Genomic DNA, 14,113 nt, shown 5'->3' on the forward strand with positions numbered 1-14,113 from the left:
GGCTCATCCTGAGAGCGGTAGTGAGGAAGAAGCAAGGATTACACTAGGATTCATAGCTAAGACTTGTGTGGTTAATAAACAAACTTCAAACCAAAATTTTAGAGTCTAGTTTCATGTACCCTAACTAGTCATAGTTATTGGAGTTGCCTGTTTTTAGACAACTACACTAACCAGTTAGTTCAATTAAAGCACTGTTCTGTGTTAAGTCTGAACTGAGCTCTTGAGTGTGGAATATCACAGATTTCTCGTGTTCCCATCACCATAAAAAGCCACCCTGCAGAGTCCCCAACCCTCTGGAGTAATTTTTTTAAGCAGTTTTTGGGTACAAGGGTTGATGACAAGCAAGAAAAACTCATGATCTCCCGAGCACTTTCTTCTTGTGCTGTGGGTTCTTTGGATCCAAAAGCATATAACTTAATTATTAAAATATTTCCTAAATATGTAAAATAACCTATTCCATTCTGAAAACATTACAAAGTAATAACAATATAGGGTTTCTCCTCTCAGTCCCAAAATATAAAACACATGCATTTATGCAGTATTACATTTTTATTAGTATTTCCGACTAAATATGGCTAGTTGTAACTGAATGAAGTATTGTTTTGATACTGGTCTTTTCTAAGCATGAACAGCAATATTGCTTTTCCTTATTCATATATTTAAGACACTGAAAGAAAGCAAGAACACATCAAAATACACGTTTTTATATTTTCAGAATTGTCAGTCTCAAACTCTGCTGTCTGTGTCCATCACACTTAAACAGCCAGTTGCTCAGACATTACATAGGGCAAAACAGCCAAACAACCAACCAAGGCATAACCTATCACAGAGTCTACTTAACAAATGAATACCTGATCGTCTGTATTGGCCTGTTTTATATTATAGAGAATCTTATGACTCTCCTGCTTCCCTGGAATTTTGATAAGATGCAGAAATGTGGTAAGCTTCTCCACTTGCTGGCAGATAGCAGGAAGGCTCAGTTTACCAAAGGGCTACATGTAACTGGTAAATGGTCATGTGTATTCACTCACAGTCTCCTGGCTTCAAGCATATTCTCCTTATACATGCCTGAAAGATGAGAGTGGGAGAAAGTAATCCCAGAGGACATGAAACAGCCAAAATTATTTTTAAGTCTCAATGTTTTCAAGGGGAAAATAAAATATATCTTAAATTTTTCCAGCTGCAATCAATGGGTCTTAAAAGGCTTAGTATTCATTGGCCTGTAATCAGTATCAGGACCTCTCCTACAAAATCCAAATTGTGGATCAGGTGCTAAAGTCACTTCATATCCTTTCTTATATTTCTGTTTAAGCTTTATATAGTATACCTTCCAAATGCAACTCAAGAACTTTACAGCATATATTGTGTGTGTGTTAAGTGCCGTCAAGTCGCTTCCGACTCATGGCAACCCTATGAATGAAAGTCCTCCAAAATGTTCTATTTTTGACAGCCTTGCTCATATCTTGCAAATTGAAGGCTGTGGCTTCCTTTATTGAGTCAATCCATCTCTTGATGGGTCTTCCTCTTTTCCTGCTACCCTCAACTTTTCCTAGTATGACTGTCTTTTCCAGTGACAGCATATATTAAACTATTGTAAATGCAGCTGCCGTATTTTGGACAGGTGAACTTGCCAGTTCCTATGGTGATGGTGGTGGTGGAAAGCGCTGTCAAGTCACAGCCAACTTATGGCGACTCCATAGGGCAGGGGTCCCCAATGTGGTGCCCGTGGGTGCCTTTAACCTGTCAACACCTTTTCTGATGCCCACCAAGTGTTTTTAGGAAGTGGGTGGGGCCAGTTAGGGCTTTTGCACAGCAAGGTTTCTAATTGACTACTGGAGATTTGATTGGCTGTGCAGATTTTTGAAAATGTTGCTTTGGCATCAGCTGCCACCACAATACAAGGGTCTACACTGTGTTACTGAAATTAAGCTGTGAGCAATCCCTTTGTGGCTGGCTCCACCTCCTGTGGCAGCCTTTTTGTTGCAACCATTTTGTTGCTGGGCCCAGCATGCTGCAGGCTCAAAAAGGTTGGGGACCCAGGCAAGAGACATTCAGAGGTGGTTTTGCCATTGCCTGCCTCTGCATTGCAATCCTGGACTGCTTGGTGGTAGCCCATCTAAATACTAATGAGGCCCAATCCTGCCTAGCGTCTGACTTCTGATGAGATCAGGCTAGCCTGGGCTACCCAGGTCAGGGCACCAATTCCTATGCAATCCATAAATAATACTAGCCAGTGATAATACCTTTTCACTGCTAGCACATCATGTTAAGATCAGCCAGTAACACTGCCATTAATATGGGTCATTTATTTCAGAATGGTATTTTGTTGAAAATAATTTGCAGTCATAGAGAAGTCATTACATCTCTTGTGAAAGTACAGATGAGATCTTTATGAGCTGATCTAACAATATAGCTGTTAATAAATGGTTTACATAAACATCATTAAGAAATATCGATGTACACTACACTTTTTCCTAGTTCTGTGTATCAAGCAAAGGAAAACAGAGTGTCAATTTTTAGAATTTGCTTTCCTTCAGCGTGGAAAATTGTAAGATCAATGAGTTATCTCAGGTTTCCATACCTGCTATGTTTTCATTAACTGCAAAAAATGTCTTCAATTATTTCATGTTTAGGAGGGCAGTTGAATGATAGTTTTACAACTTTAGCATATCAAAGGCAGACATAAAAATGTGCTAAATGCATACCTAAACAGAGTTCAACCCTTCTAAGCCCAAATACTTAAATAGACTTAGAAAGAGTGTAACACTGTTTAGGATTGCATTGTTAAGAAACTTTCTATTTAATTCTGCTCAGATAAGGTAAACAAGAATCTACATACTAAACCTTTCAAATAGGTAGTTATACATTAATTTCTTATAACAGTTACTGAAATATATGTAACAACCAAGTTATATTTAATAACTTACATCAACCTTGTTTTGGCTTCTTATTAAATCTGCTTTTACCTACCCTATAGAGAAAATATTTTCCTTTTCTTCTGTATTCTTTTCTCAAATTAATTTTATCATACATTATCACTGTTCTTTGAGCCCTAATTAGGACTAGGAGCATTTGGTTAACTAGCAATGCAGTTCTAAGCAGAGTTACACCTCTCTAAATCTATTAAAGTCAATGGATGTAAGAGTGTAATTTCGCTTAGGACTGCACTTCCAATTTCTACATAAATGCAAACAAAGCAAAACAATTTTTGAGGCCATAACTATGTAGAGTTGAGAGGCATAGCAAGACCAAAACTATAAGAGAAGACACACCAAAAGGTGGCACTGATCATCATGTACACAGTATTTACTTCAAAGATCTGATGTCTTCAGGCACTCTACATGAAGACTGAAAACCACCTTTATTACAGATGGATTTCCACCTTTATTACAGACAATGGCAGGACCAATGCAGGCAGTAGAATCTGATCAAGCAGCTTTCTCCCTATCATCACTGAAAGATGGGGTGTTTTTTTTAGAGCTAGGGTTGCCAGCTCTGGGTTGGGAAATACCGGGAGATTTTGGGGGCGGAACCTGAGGAGGGCAGGGTTTGGGGAGGGACTTCAGTGGAGGATAATGCCATAGAGTTCACCTTCCAAAGTGGCCCTTTTCTCCAGGTGAACTGACCTTTGTCGCCTGGAGATCTCCTGGAGTTGTAGTAGCAGGAGATCTCCAGGCATCACCTGGAGGTTGGCAACCCAAATAATTGAGAAGGGCCTTGCCCTCTCCAGAGACATTCATTGTGTTTCCAGTTGTGCACAATAGATCTGAATCTATTGAGCACGGACACTTGCCATGAGGAAATAATTCCCTCAAACATACAAGAGATCTTCTACAATAGAGGTAGCAGTTGATGGGAAGAAGAAAAAGAGAGTAAGTTGTACATGGGTGAGCACTGGAAGCAATGCAATTAGGCACTATTTGGGGGGAAGTAGGGGGTAAAAGGACTAGTCTCTCCTCTCAAGTGCAGAAACCTGTGTCATCTTAACATTACCTACTTTCCATAATCAACTAAGTTATTTGTTGCCTCATTTTTAATTCTCTTTGATCAGTCATCATCCTGTTTTACTGGATCACATCTCCATTTCAAGGATTATTCTCTCTCTCTCTCTTTCTCTCTTTTTAAGGGGGTGATTTTTGTGAGGCATTATGTTCTTCCAGCTACAGCCTGGAGGATAAAGACCTAGACAAATCTCCCAGATTCTAAATGGTATTTCACAATCACTTGTTCAGTACCATAAGAAGAGACCAATGTTCTCTCTCTATTCAAAGGCAACATACTAGAGTCAATATGAGTAGTGTATGTACAAATATATGTGTGTGTATATATTGGATTATGAAAACATATTCTAAAATCAAATACTGACTATGAAAAGTTATAGGCCATGACATTGGTTAATGATAAAAATTTGACCTTATAGAGATGTATGTTCTCTGCCAGATGGCTTATAAATAAAACGTTCTTGAACATCACTAATTTTACTTCATGCTGACATGGAAAGTCTTCTGCCATTAGACAACATGAAGAGGACATGAGGAACAAAACATAAACCATTACTTAATATACAAGTTACATCTTATCTACAACTTTGGCAGAGAACAATCAACAATTTCATGTGGATGATGGGGAAAGAAGAAGTGGTTTAGCAGTACCAAATATAAAGCTGTATTGCCAAGCAGCCACACTAGTTTGGTTGGCAGACTGGATTATTGATCCCAAGCGAAGGACAGTAAAATTGGAAACAACTGACACAAAAGAAGGTATGCATAATTATCTATAGACTAAGAAATCATTAAGGACAATTCAAATCCAAGACGGGAAACATGTCAGAGAGATGGTTTACTAAGAATATGGTATCAGTGCAGAAGTAAAATAAGTCATTCAATATCGCCATTGATATTTTCAGTTGATGCTTAATGTGAAAGAAGTATAAGAAGGATAACTGACCTTATAATTATGAGAACATGATTGATAATCAAGGAAAAATAAAAACTTGGCAAAAAATTAAAGAAGAAGGAAAGAATATCCAATGGCTCAAGTATTCTCAAATGATGACAAGATTAAAAGTACATATAGCTGTAGAGGGAGGACAACTAAGAAGGAAAATGGACTTTGAATAATTAATAACCACAAATACAGGACATTTGTTAGGGAAAATTTACAAAGTTCTATTGCAATATGATACTGAAACAGAGCAGGTGAAAGATAAAATGGATTCAAAGCTTTGGAGAAAACGTATATATGAAGCAATGGGAGGATTTATGGATTAAAGAAATCAAGTTTACAGAATGTCAACCACTAAGAGAGAATTGGTTTATCATCTATTTTGCCCAAAGATATAGCGAAAACCAATAGCAAATACAGAGGAAATGGTTGGAAATTCCAAAATATGGATACATCTTTCTATCATATGTGGTGGTCATGTAAGAAAGCAAGAAAATATTGGATAGAGATCCATAATGAAATGCAAAAGATTTTAAAAATTAAGTTTGGGATGGACTTTAAAAGTATGCTATAAATATATTACCAAGCATCTTATCTACAATCATCAAGATCAGGGGTTGTGAGATTATTCATCTCTCCACATGTGCAAATCAGTATTTCTACTTCTATGGCACAGAAGGAAGTTCCTATAAAATATTTGTAATAAAATATAGAATACATTTGATGCATTTAACTTTCCACCATTTTTAGAGAAGATAAAATTTATCTTTTAGATACTATCAAAATAATTTTAAACAGACACTGCGCTCAATAAATGTCGCAGCCTACAGAGATCAGGTGCAAGAGAGTTCCTGGAGCTATCCCACACCTCTTTTGTTCCTGACATAAAGCTGCTTAAATTCATTGCCTTAATTCCTGATTTTGTCCCCCTTCTACAACAACTTGCACATTTTGCATAGAGTACTCAAATAACCTCCAGGAAAAGAGCTGCATTTAAAGCCACATAAGGGAAGTGTTATACAAAACTCTTCATAATTCACATGTAAACAAACTTCTTCATGTCTCCTCTTCAGTGTAAACCAAGGGATTGAGAAGTCTTTTGTGGATTGTCTGAGTAAAGGAAGAGCAAAGCAAAACTCCATAACATCTACAATAAGGTGCTCCCTAGGGAGATGCGCAGAGTGAAGCATCATGCTAGGTATTAAGTCACACTGTCATTATTTTCATGTGTCTTCTTTCAGTTGGTGGTCACATTGGCTTCTTTCTGACGTAGTCTTTCTTTCTGTGTTTAAGAAGAAAGGAACTTTATTATAATTCTTTTCTTTAATTTTCCATTTGTTCTCAAATTGTAAAGAGTATGTGGTCTAGTAGATGAAAATGGAACAGTCCAAAACCAGAGTAAACAGGGTATTTTTTTCCCTTCAGAAATTTAACTCCTGGAGTACCATACCAAGAAAAGGATTTCATATTTTAATATAAGCATATTTAGAAATTCAGGGAATATTTTATTTAATTCTGGGACTTTGACCCCCCATTCCCACTGGCATTAGTTCACTCCTTTGTGTATCACACAGAGACTCCTGAAAACACCTCTACTGTGGTCTAGAAGAATTTTCATATTAATATTAGGCAATATTGTGATTTTTTAGTGGAAACACTAAGGAGGTTATTTGTATGAGAAGGAATACATGTAACAACCAAAGTAGAAATATTATAGGTGTGATCCAAAGTTCACTGAGTGTATGAGCTTCTTATTTTCTTCCCTCTGCAATGGGACAGTACAGTAGATATTATTAATTGTATTTGCTGCTGAGAGCACCCTTGGTTACAAAACAGAAGCCTTGCTTATGTGGAGAACTTTACGCACAGTGGAATTCCTGGATTGCAGACAATTCTGGCAAAAATTAATTACCCACACTGTTTTTTCTTACCAAACTGATAAATGACAAACTGCCTTAATTTTGGCCTTTTATAACATATCATACTGCATCTAAGCATGATTTAAGAATTGCTTTTATGTATATTGCTGCTAAATTGAATCCACCTTAATTTGGGTAACTGGTTTTGGCTGCATCCAAATACAGAATAAGATTTTTCCATTTTTCTTTACACATACAAAAAAGACATCAGCCTAGACTGCAGAAAACGCCACAAGCAAGACTCATTCATAAACAGAATGGCAAGGGCAGAAAATGATGCCCTATTAGCTGGGTTTTTAATCTGCTCCTTCCTGCTTCAGAAACGTGAAACGAAATTGACTCCTTGGAAGAATAAGAATGTAAAAATGGTTTATGGGATTATTAGGGATATAGGCACTGATGAGTCAGAGAGGAGTGACAAAACTGAGGCAGCATTTGGAGATTATTTTTAGGCATGCTCTTTCCCAGCAAAGGAATGAACAGGGACAGACTGAACAAAGCCTCCTTCATGGGTCTGTGAATCTTATTCAACTATTATTCTGCTTGTTAAAAAAAATGGTCTGGAGATACGTGCTCTGAGATTGGAAGGGATATATACTAGCTACTCTGTGTGTGTGTGTAAAGTGCCATCAAGTCGCAGCCGATATATGGCGACCCCTTTTTTGGGGTTTTCAAGGCAAGAGACTAACAGAGGTGGTTTGCCAGTGCCTTCCTCTGCACAGCAACCCTGGTATTCCTTGGTGGTCTCCCATCCAAATACTAACCAGGGCCGACCCTGCTTAGCTTCTGAAATCAGCTATATATAAAAGTAAGTTGGAATCAGAATCACTCCCCAAAACATAATGTCATACCAGACTGGCAGTGGGATTGATTTTCTTTGTTTCCACCTTCTTTTCTGCAGTTAACTTGCTCACTGATTGCTGGGCCACTTTGAGTCTGAAACAAAACACACACAACATGTATGGTTAGAACCAAAGAAATGGCATCTGCTTGGCATATGAAAGTGGCTTTTGAGGAGAGCTGCGTTTGTAAATGTTTATCCAGTGAAAGTTTCTAGGTGAAACCAGACTTTTGAAACATGGTACAATGATTGTACGAGGGCACATTAATCAGATTTCACACAATCACCAAACAATGTTGGTACTGGCCAGGATCTCTGCACATGGAAGTACATTGGTCTAGGAGGTCACGGTGGCACATGTGGTTCCCCCATCTTCATTTTATCCTCACAACAATCTTCTGAGCTACATTAGGCTGAGAGAAAAAGTGACTGGTTGAAGAACGTTCAGTAAACTTCATGACAGACAGGGGGGTTTGATCCTCGGTCTCCCAAATCCTAATCCAACACTCTAACCACTACATTGCACTGGCTTCGAAGTGATATATGGTGATATGGGGATCAGCAGAGGTGTCACATGAATACCAGATGGCAACACTCCATCCCAATGGTTTTGAAATTATAAATACAGATTCCCAGGCTAGGTGCTCACACTTTCCTGCCAAAACACTGAACACTTTCTGTACATCATATCCTCCCCTCAGTTATGTAGCAGAAAAAGGATGGTTGACTGAATGTGCCACTTAAATCACGTTTTTGTCTCTCCAGATGTTGGTGTGCATGTGAGAAAAGCAGAAAGGCAGGTTTCAATGTGATATCTGAATTCATTGATGGCAATATAGGGTTGGTTTACAAATTGCATTTAAACTCTACTGCACTTTACATTGCACACATGATTACTGTCCACCAAAATATGTGCACTAAACTATAGAATAGTCATTTTCTTCTACAAAAAAATTATACCTATGAAACTACTCTCCCATGAAAACAACAGCAATTTGTGCTCAGAAGCTTTAGCAAGAGATGGAGCAGAATACTGTTCTTAGAAATACTTATTTCTACCAAGCTGCCTGCACATTTCAGGAAGATATTAGACCTGAAGAGGGCCCTTCCATGATTCACATTAGCACAGTAGCAGCTGTTTTTAGTAGAATGGGTTTGGGCTGCTTATTCCTATTGACTTTGGGTACAGCTACAAAGGACTCAAGATTAGTACCATACCATTAAAAAAAGACAATATTATTGGATAATGAGGATAAATTATGATTTGGCATCTTGTGGTCCCGGGAGAAAACCAGCCAAGAATCCTAGCTAAGTCAGACACCTGGTTTCCTTAACCATGGTTAACACCAATGCAAAATGTATTTATGATTGTTGCTTAAAAGCACGTGGAAGAATTTACTACTGGGTAAGGAAGCATTACAGGAGGGAAGCATATGAATCCCTAGCTTGCTCCTGATCTTTTAATCTCAGCTATGAGGTCAGGACTGCTATGTTTGCACTAGCCCTGACTTGAGACCTTATTAGGATATGAGATAATTCAGCTCTTCAATACTGAGAAATACAAGGGAACACTGATTATATAGCTTATTACACCACACACAATTCTCAGGGCTGGGATGATCCACCCTCCAAAGAAAGCACAATTTCTCGCTGCATCATAGATTGATTGCTAATTAAGAGGACCAGTTTTGCTAATCAGGATTGCTGGCTTGGTCCTCTTAATTAGCAAAATACCCATGACAAAGAATGTATGAATACGCTTGCCAACCTCCAGGTACTAGCTGGAGATCTCCTGCTATTACAAGTGATCTCCAGCCGATAAGAGTTCAGTTCGGCTGGAGAAAATGGCTGCTTTGGCAATTGGACTCCATGGAATTGAAGTACCTCCCCTTCCAAACCCTGCCCTCCTCAGGCTCCACCTCAAAAACCTCCCATCAATGGCAAAGAGGGACCTGGCAACCCTATGTGGGAAAGAACACACTGCCCTCCCTGTGACATGGCCAGGGAGGTTTTGATCTTCACTGTAAGGGTCTTCAGGTGCAGGGCTAAATTTTATCCACAGGAGCTACTGAAAATCAAAACACTGAGATTTAAGCCTGTTTCCAGGGGTCTTTGGTTCTGTTTCTTGCCCTCACCAAAGAATGACAGAATATTGGGAACAGGCAGATGAGGCTGATATACTGATCTATCCTCGGAAGTGAATGGTAAATCATTAACAATTTGGCGTATAAGGCATCCACTGTGCATCAGTCCCTTGCATTAGTTTCTCAGTTCCTTTCTTGGTCTCTATCCTTGTGTGGACCTTCTGCCTTTCTCCAACCCAGGATTTTTAGATTACCAGAGGTAGTTTGGAAAGCACCAGATCTCACTGATCTATTGTAAGGCCTGTAAGAATATTCTTGTTCAGCAGTACTTTTGAGAGGTAAATTTTAAGCTGAATTTGAAGGGAATTAATTCTTCCTAGCAGCCGATCAATCTGATTTCTATTCTTTGGCAGCTCTATGAGCATCTTATACTGTGAACATCTTATACTGTTTTATCTGTGTTACTTGTCTCTGTGTTACTGTAGGCAGCACCTTGGGCTAAATAGGAAAAGTAGGATATAATTGTAAGTAAATAAATGTTTTGCTGTCATCTACTACTCTGTGAGATTTGACATTTTGGTGGCCTGCGCAGTCAACAAAAGACCACTCCCTTATAGGTCATATGCCATTTATATTTATATTGACTTTTAGGAGGGGACAGCATAATCCTCTTGAGTTGTATTAATCTGTAAGTGACACAGCTAGTGCCTACTTTCTGTTCAAGACACTATCCATTAATAATTTTTGAAGCTTCAGGTAGAGAGGGAAGGGGGAAAACCTTAAGGAATGCAGTTTGTTTAAACCATGAAATCTGACCATATGTAAGGGGAATACGTTCAAAAGAAGAATCAAGATCACTCATCACTGTGTAAAGAAGGTCAAAATTCACTAAAGAATAGAGAAGAAAGGTTGCTGGTGTCAGCAATACCATTAAGCCTTTAAAGTGTAGAGAATTTCCACATGATGTGGAAAAAAACTCAAAACAGTGAAAGCAACAATGAAATCTACAATTTTTTTAAAACGAACAAACTGTGGTTCCATTACCCATCTATCTAGCAAAGTAAAACAAGTAACTGAATTTTTATTGCAAAGAGAAACACGCATTAATACTTTCCACCTAATTCAGTTTGGTGCCTAAGAACCCTTTTCAGGGAGTAAGCACCACTGAAGAGACCCAAGTAGGATTCTGAGTAGACCTGCTCTGGATTGCTCATTCAGTGATCCAAACTGAAAGATTCAAAGTGAACACAAGAACCACAGTCGTACTGGAAACAAAACGTAGGCATTAAATTTCATGACAATGGTCCATTTCTTCTCTCTCTTAATGATACAAAGTAAATGCAGATGTTAAAAACAGCATTGTACCAAGTAGAAGAATAATTTTCACCTTTACAGAAACACATATAGCTGTGCCACAGGGTTAGGGAAAAAAACACTGCTTACTTAACCCCATGCCCTCTTTCCATTCTCGACATTGAGGGAGGAAAGAACAAGAATTAAGGCATGAAGCGATCTGATACCTAGAGACTGATTATTAGCCACAGACTTGCTTCCAGGCTGGAGCAGCAACTAGTTGATTTGGCCTTAAATCAACAAGCACGATTAAATGCTTGTTGGCACCGATATACTTTCAGCACCATATTAAGTTCCATCAAGATGGATTGGCAATTCAGGGTACCAACTACATTTTGTAATATACTAGTATAAAAAGTCTTGGTGAGCTTATGGAGCACTGAAAACTGACTTGCAGACATATAAAGAAGGAAAACGGAAACAAGAATAGCTCATGTTACAAACATGTATGCTTTGAGTGGTTTTTGATTTTTAGATTGCAACTTGCATTTCTTATTGAACATATGCATTTTTGCTTTAATTAATATATGGAATTCCATAATAATCTTCTGAATTAGTAGCACATGCAGAGGATACTAACCATAATTTGTAGTACTGTATGTTATCTTTAAAAATGGTGATACGTAATCATTCTTGCTTTTGTGCATCGTAAGCCCCCCTAAAAGTTAGGTAGAAAGGTTATGTAGTCTTGCTCAAGAGTGGGAGGATACCCTTCCTTTGGGAAGTTGAATGAGCATTACCGTATTCCTTTTGAGAGGAGATTAGAAGTAGGAATAGAAAAATGAAAAGAAGAGAGCACAACAAAAGGGGAGAAAAGCATGGAAAATAGTTAAGAGAAATGTAGAAAAAGATTAGAGGTTTTTAAAATTTTTGCTACCATACAGTAACAAAGGCTGCCCCTTTGCAAGATCTGGCTGTGCAGGAGCTGGGTGGAACTAATGGAAGAGGGAAACCATTGCTGGAGATAACAACCTTGTTAAGAAGCTGCATTCTGGCAATGACTGTAGCTTATCCTGGCTGGTATTGCCTTGCTCCAGGGCTGGCCTTGCTGATGGGTGTAGCAGAATATGAGAAGCAAGGATTTTCCTCAGCCTCTAAGTAAACTCTGCAGAAACTAAGTAAACTCTCCAGCAGAGTCAGAAATAGTGCTGTTTACTGTGCTCTGTCTTCCCTGCAACTCTAGTGGCTGCAGTCAGAACTGTATTGGGTTTTTTTTTAAAAAAGCATTGCATGAATACAGCATGATGCTGGATTCAGGGGCCCTCCAACTGACTTGGACCCCTGGGATTTTGTCCTCCCAGTCCCCCCTCTTGGTGGCCCTGTCCCTGACAGTTGTTTTTAACAAATGAAGATGTCTCACAAAAGAAAACAGATGGTAACGAAACACCCTCATTTCATCATTGGCTGCTTTACTGTGTCTGCACTCAACAAAGGCTAGAAAAAGTAGAAGCTCCAAAATTGGTTATGTGAAATATAAACCAACCCTAAGACAATATTGTATCTCTGTAGTATAAAGAGGTACAAAGAGAAAATAAAATGGGATTTAAACTATTTCATTGAAAACTCAGCTTAAGTAAAACAGCCATTTTTTAAAAAACCAAACATTCCAAATCTTGAGAATATCGGGCTTTTAAAATACATTTCTGCTTCACCCTTTTAATATATATTTGTGGTACATGTGTAATCCAAGAACTTTATCTTAACTGGGCTGTGGTTTGAATTTGCCACCTTGGGGCCCCTGTATTGGGTGGAAAGGCAGAATACAAATATGTTTAAATAAAGAATTGTAAATGTGTTTTTATTCATATGTAATGTAGATATATCTGTATAACCTTCTTATATGATATGCATATTTTGTCTTGGGGAGGGGGTGAATCTGCTATATTACACAGGCAGCTAATTTATTTTCACGGCAGGTTAAGTGTAGGGCAGCATGGTTAAAGTGTTTCCTCTTCTAAAATGTCTGATAAAAATCTAATTAGATTTTTACACTTTTCTGACATTAGAAGTAAAGTAGTTTTCAGACAAAACAACTCTTGCTGCCTAGCCTGTTACTTAGTTGAAGCTACTATTAACTCTTCTTCTCTCCCCCCACAACCACAGAATAGTCAAACAGCATAAAATGTAAATAAATGGAAATGCTTAGTCAAAAGTCACCCCAAACTGACACAGATGTTTTATTTAATTATTTATAGGTCATTTGATTTTTAAAATAGCAGTTAGTTCCACTTTTTACAAATGAAAAATCCATGTAAAGTCCGGGAACGTTGTAACTAGCTGAATTTGTCTGTGCTACCATGCATTGGCAAATCATGATCCTAACTTAAGGAAATCATAAATATGAAAATAATACATGGATTGCTCTTGTTGATCCCTATGGGAAATTTATAATATTGACTAGAAGCTTTTTTGAAACAAGTGTGCATATTAACATCTTAACTGAACGGGACAGAGGAAGACTTGAGACTTGAAACGATTGTATCCCCTTTTCCACCCTTCTTTCAAGATTTCTACCTTGGATTGAATGTTACTGTATATGTATCTATGCACTTGCACATTGTATATCATATGAATTCCTATTCATTACACTTTTTGGTATATTGTTATAATATTGCCTTTTTCTGTACTTTCTTTCTAATCTGTGATATTAGTACAGAGGTGTTCAGTTTTGCTTGCTTAACCTCCAGGTACTAGCTGGAGATCTCCTGATCTCCAGCTGATAGAGATCAGTTCACCTGGAGAAAATGGCCACTTCGGCCGTTGGACTCTATGGCACTCCCCATTTACTGCTCAAGACCTGTGGGTCATGGGAGCTTGAAAGGAAAGGAAAGGAAAGGAAATGACTCTATGGCATTGAAGTCTCTCCTCTCCCCAAACCCTGCCCTCCTCAGGCTCTGCCCCAAAAACCTCCCACGGTTGTGAAGAGGGACCTGGCAATCCTAGGCATAGGGTGACTTATGCTGGCTCCTCTG

General features: G+C 38.3%; 1 protein-coding gene across 1 annotated transcript in view; it reads right to left on the reverse strand.

Annotated features, from left to right (window-relative positions):
• Nucleotides 1-5,860: 5,860 nt before the first annotated feature.
• The window catches only part of FMN1 (formin 1), a 172,851-nt gene continuing 164,598 nt past the window's right edge, over nt 5,861-14,113 (reverse strand). Inside the window, exons 18-19 of the mRNA XM_056851867.1 lie at nt 7,715-7,799; nt 5,861-6,226 (exon numbers count right to left, since the gene is read on the reverse strand). Of these exons, the coding sequence (XP_056707845.1) occupies nt 6,182-6,226; nt 7,715-7,799 (130 nt within the window). The 3' untranslated portion in view covers nt 5,861-6,181. The remainder of the gene's footprint in view (nt 6,227-7,714; nt 7,800-14,113) is intronic.

This window comes from Euleptes europaea, chromosome 6 (assembly GCF_029931775.1).
Source record: "Euleptes europaea isolate rEulEur1 chromosome 6, rEulEur1.hap1, whole genome shotgun sequence".
Lineage (NCBI taxonomy): Eukaryota > Metazoa > Chordata > Lepidosauria > Squamata > Sphaerodactylidae > Euleptes > Euleptes europaea.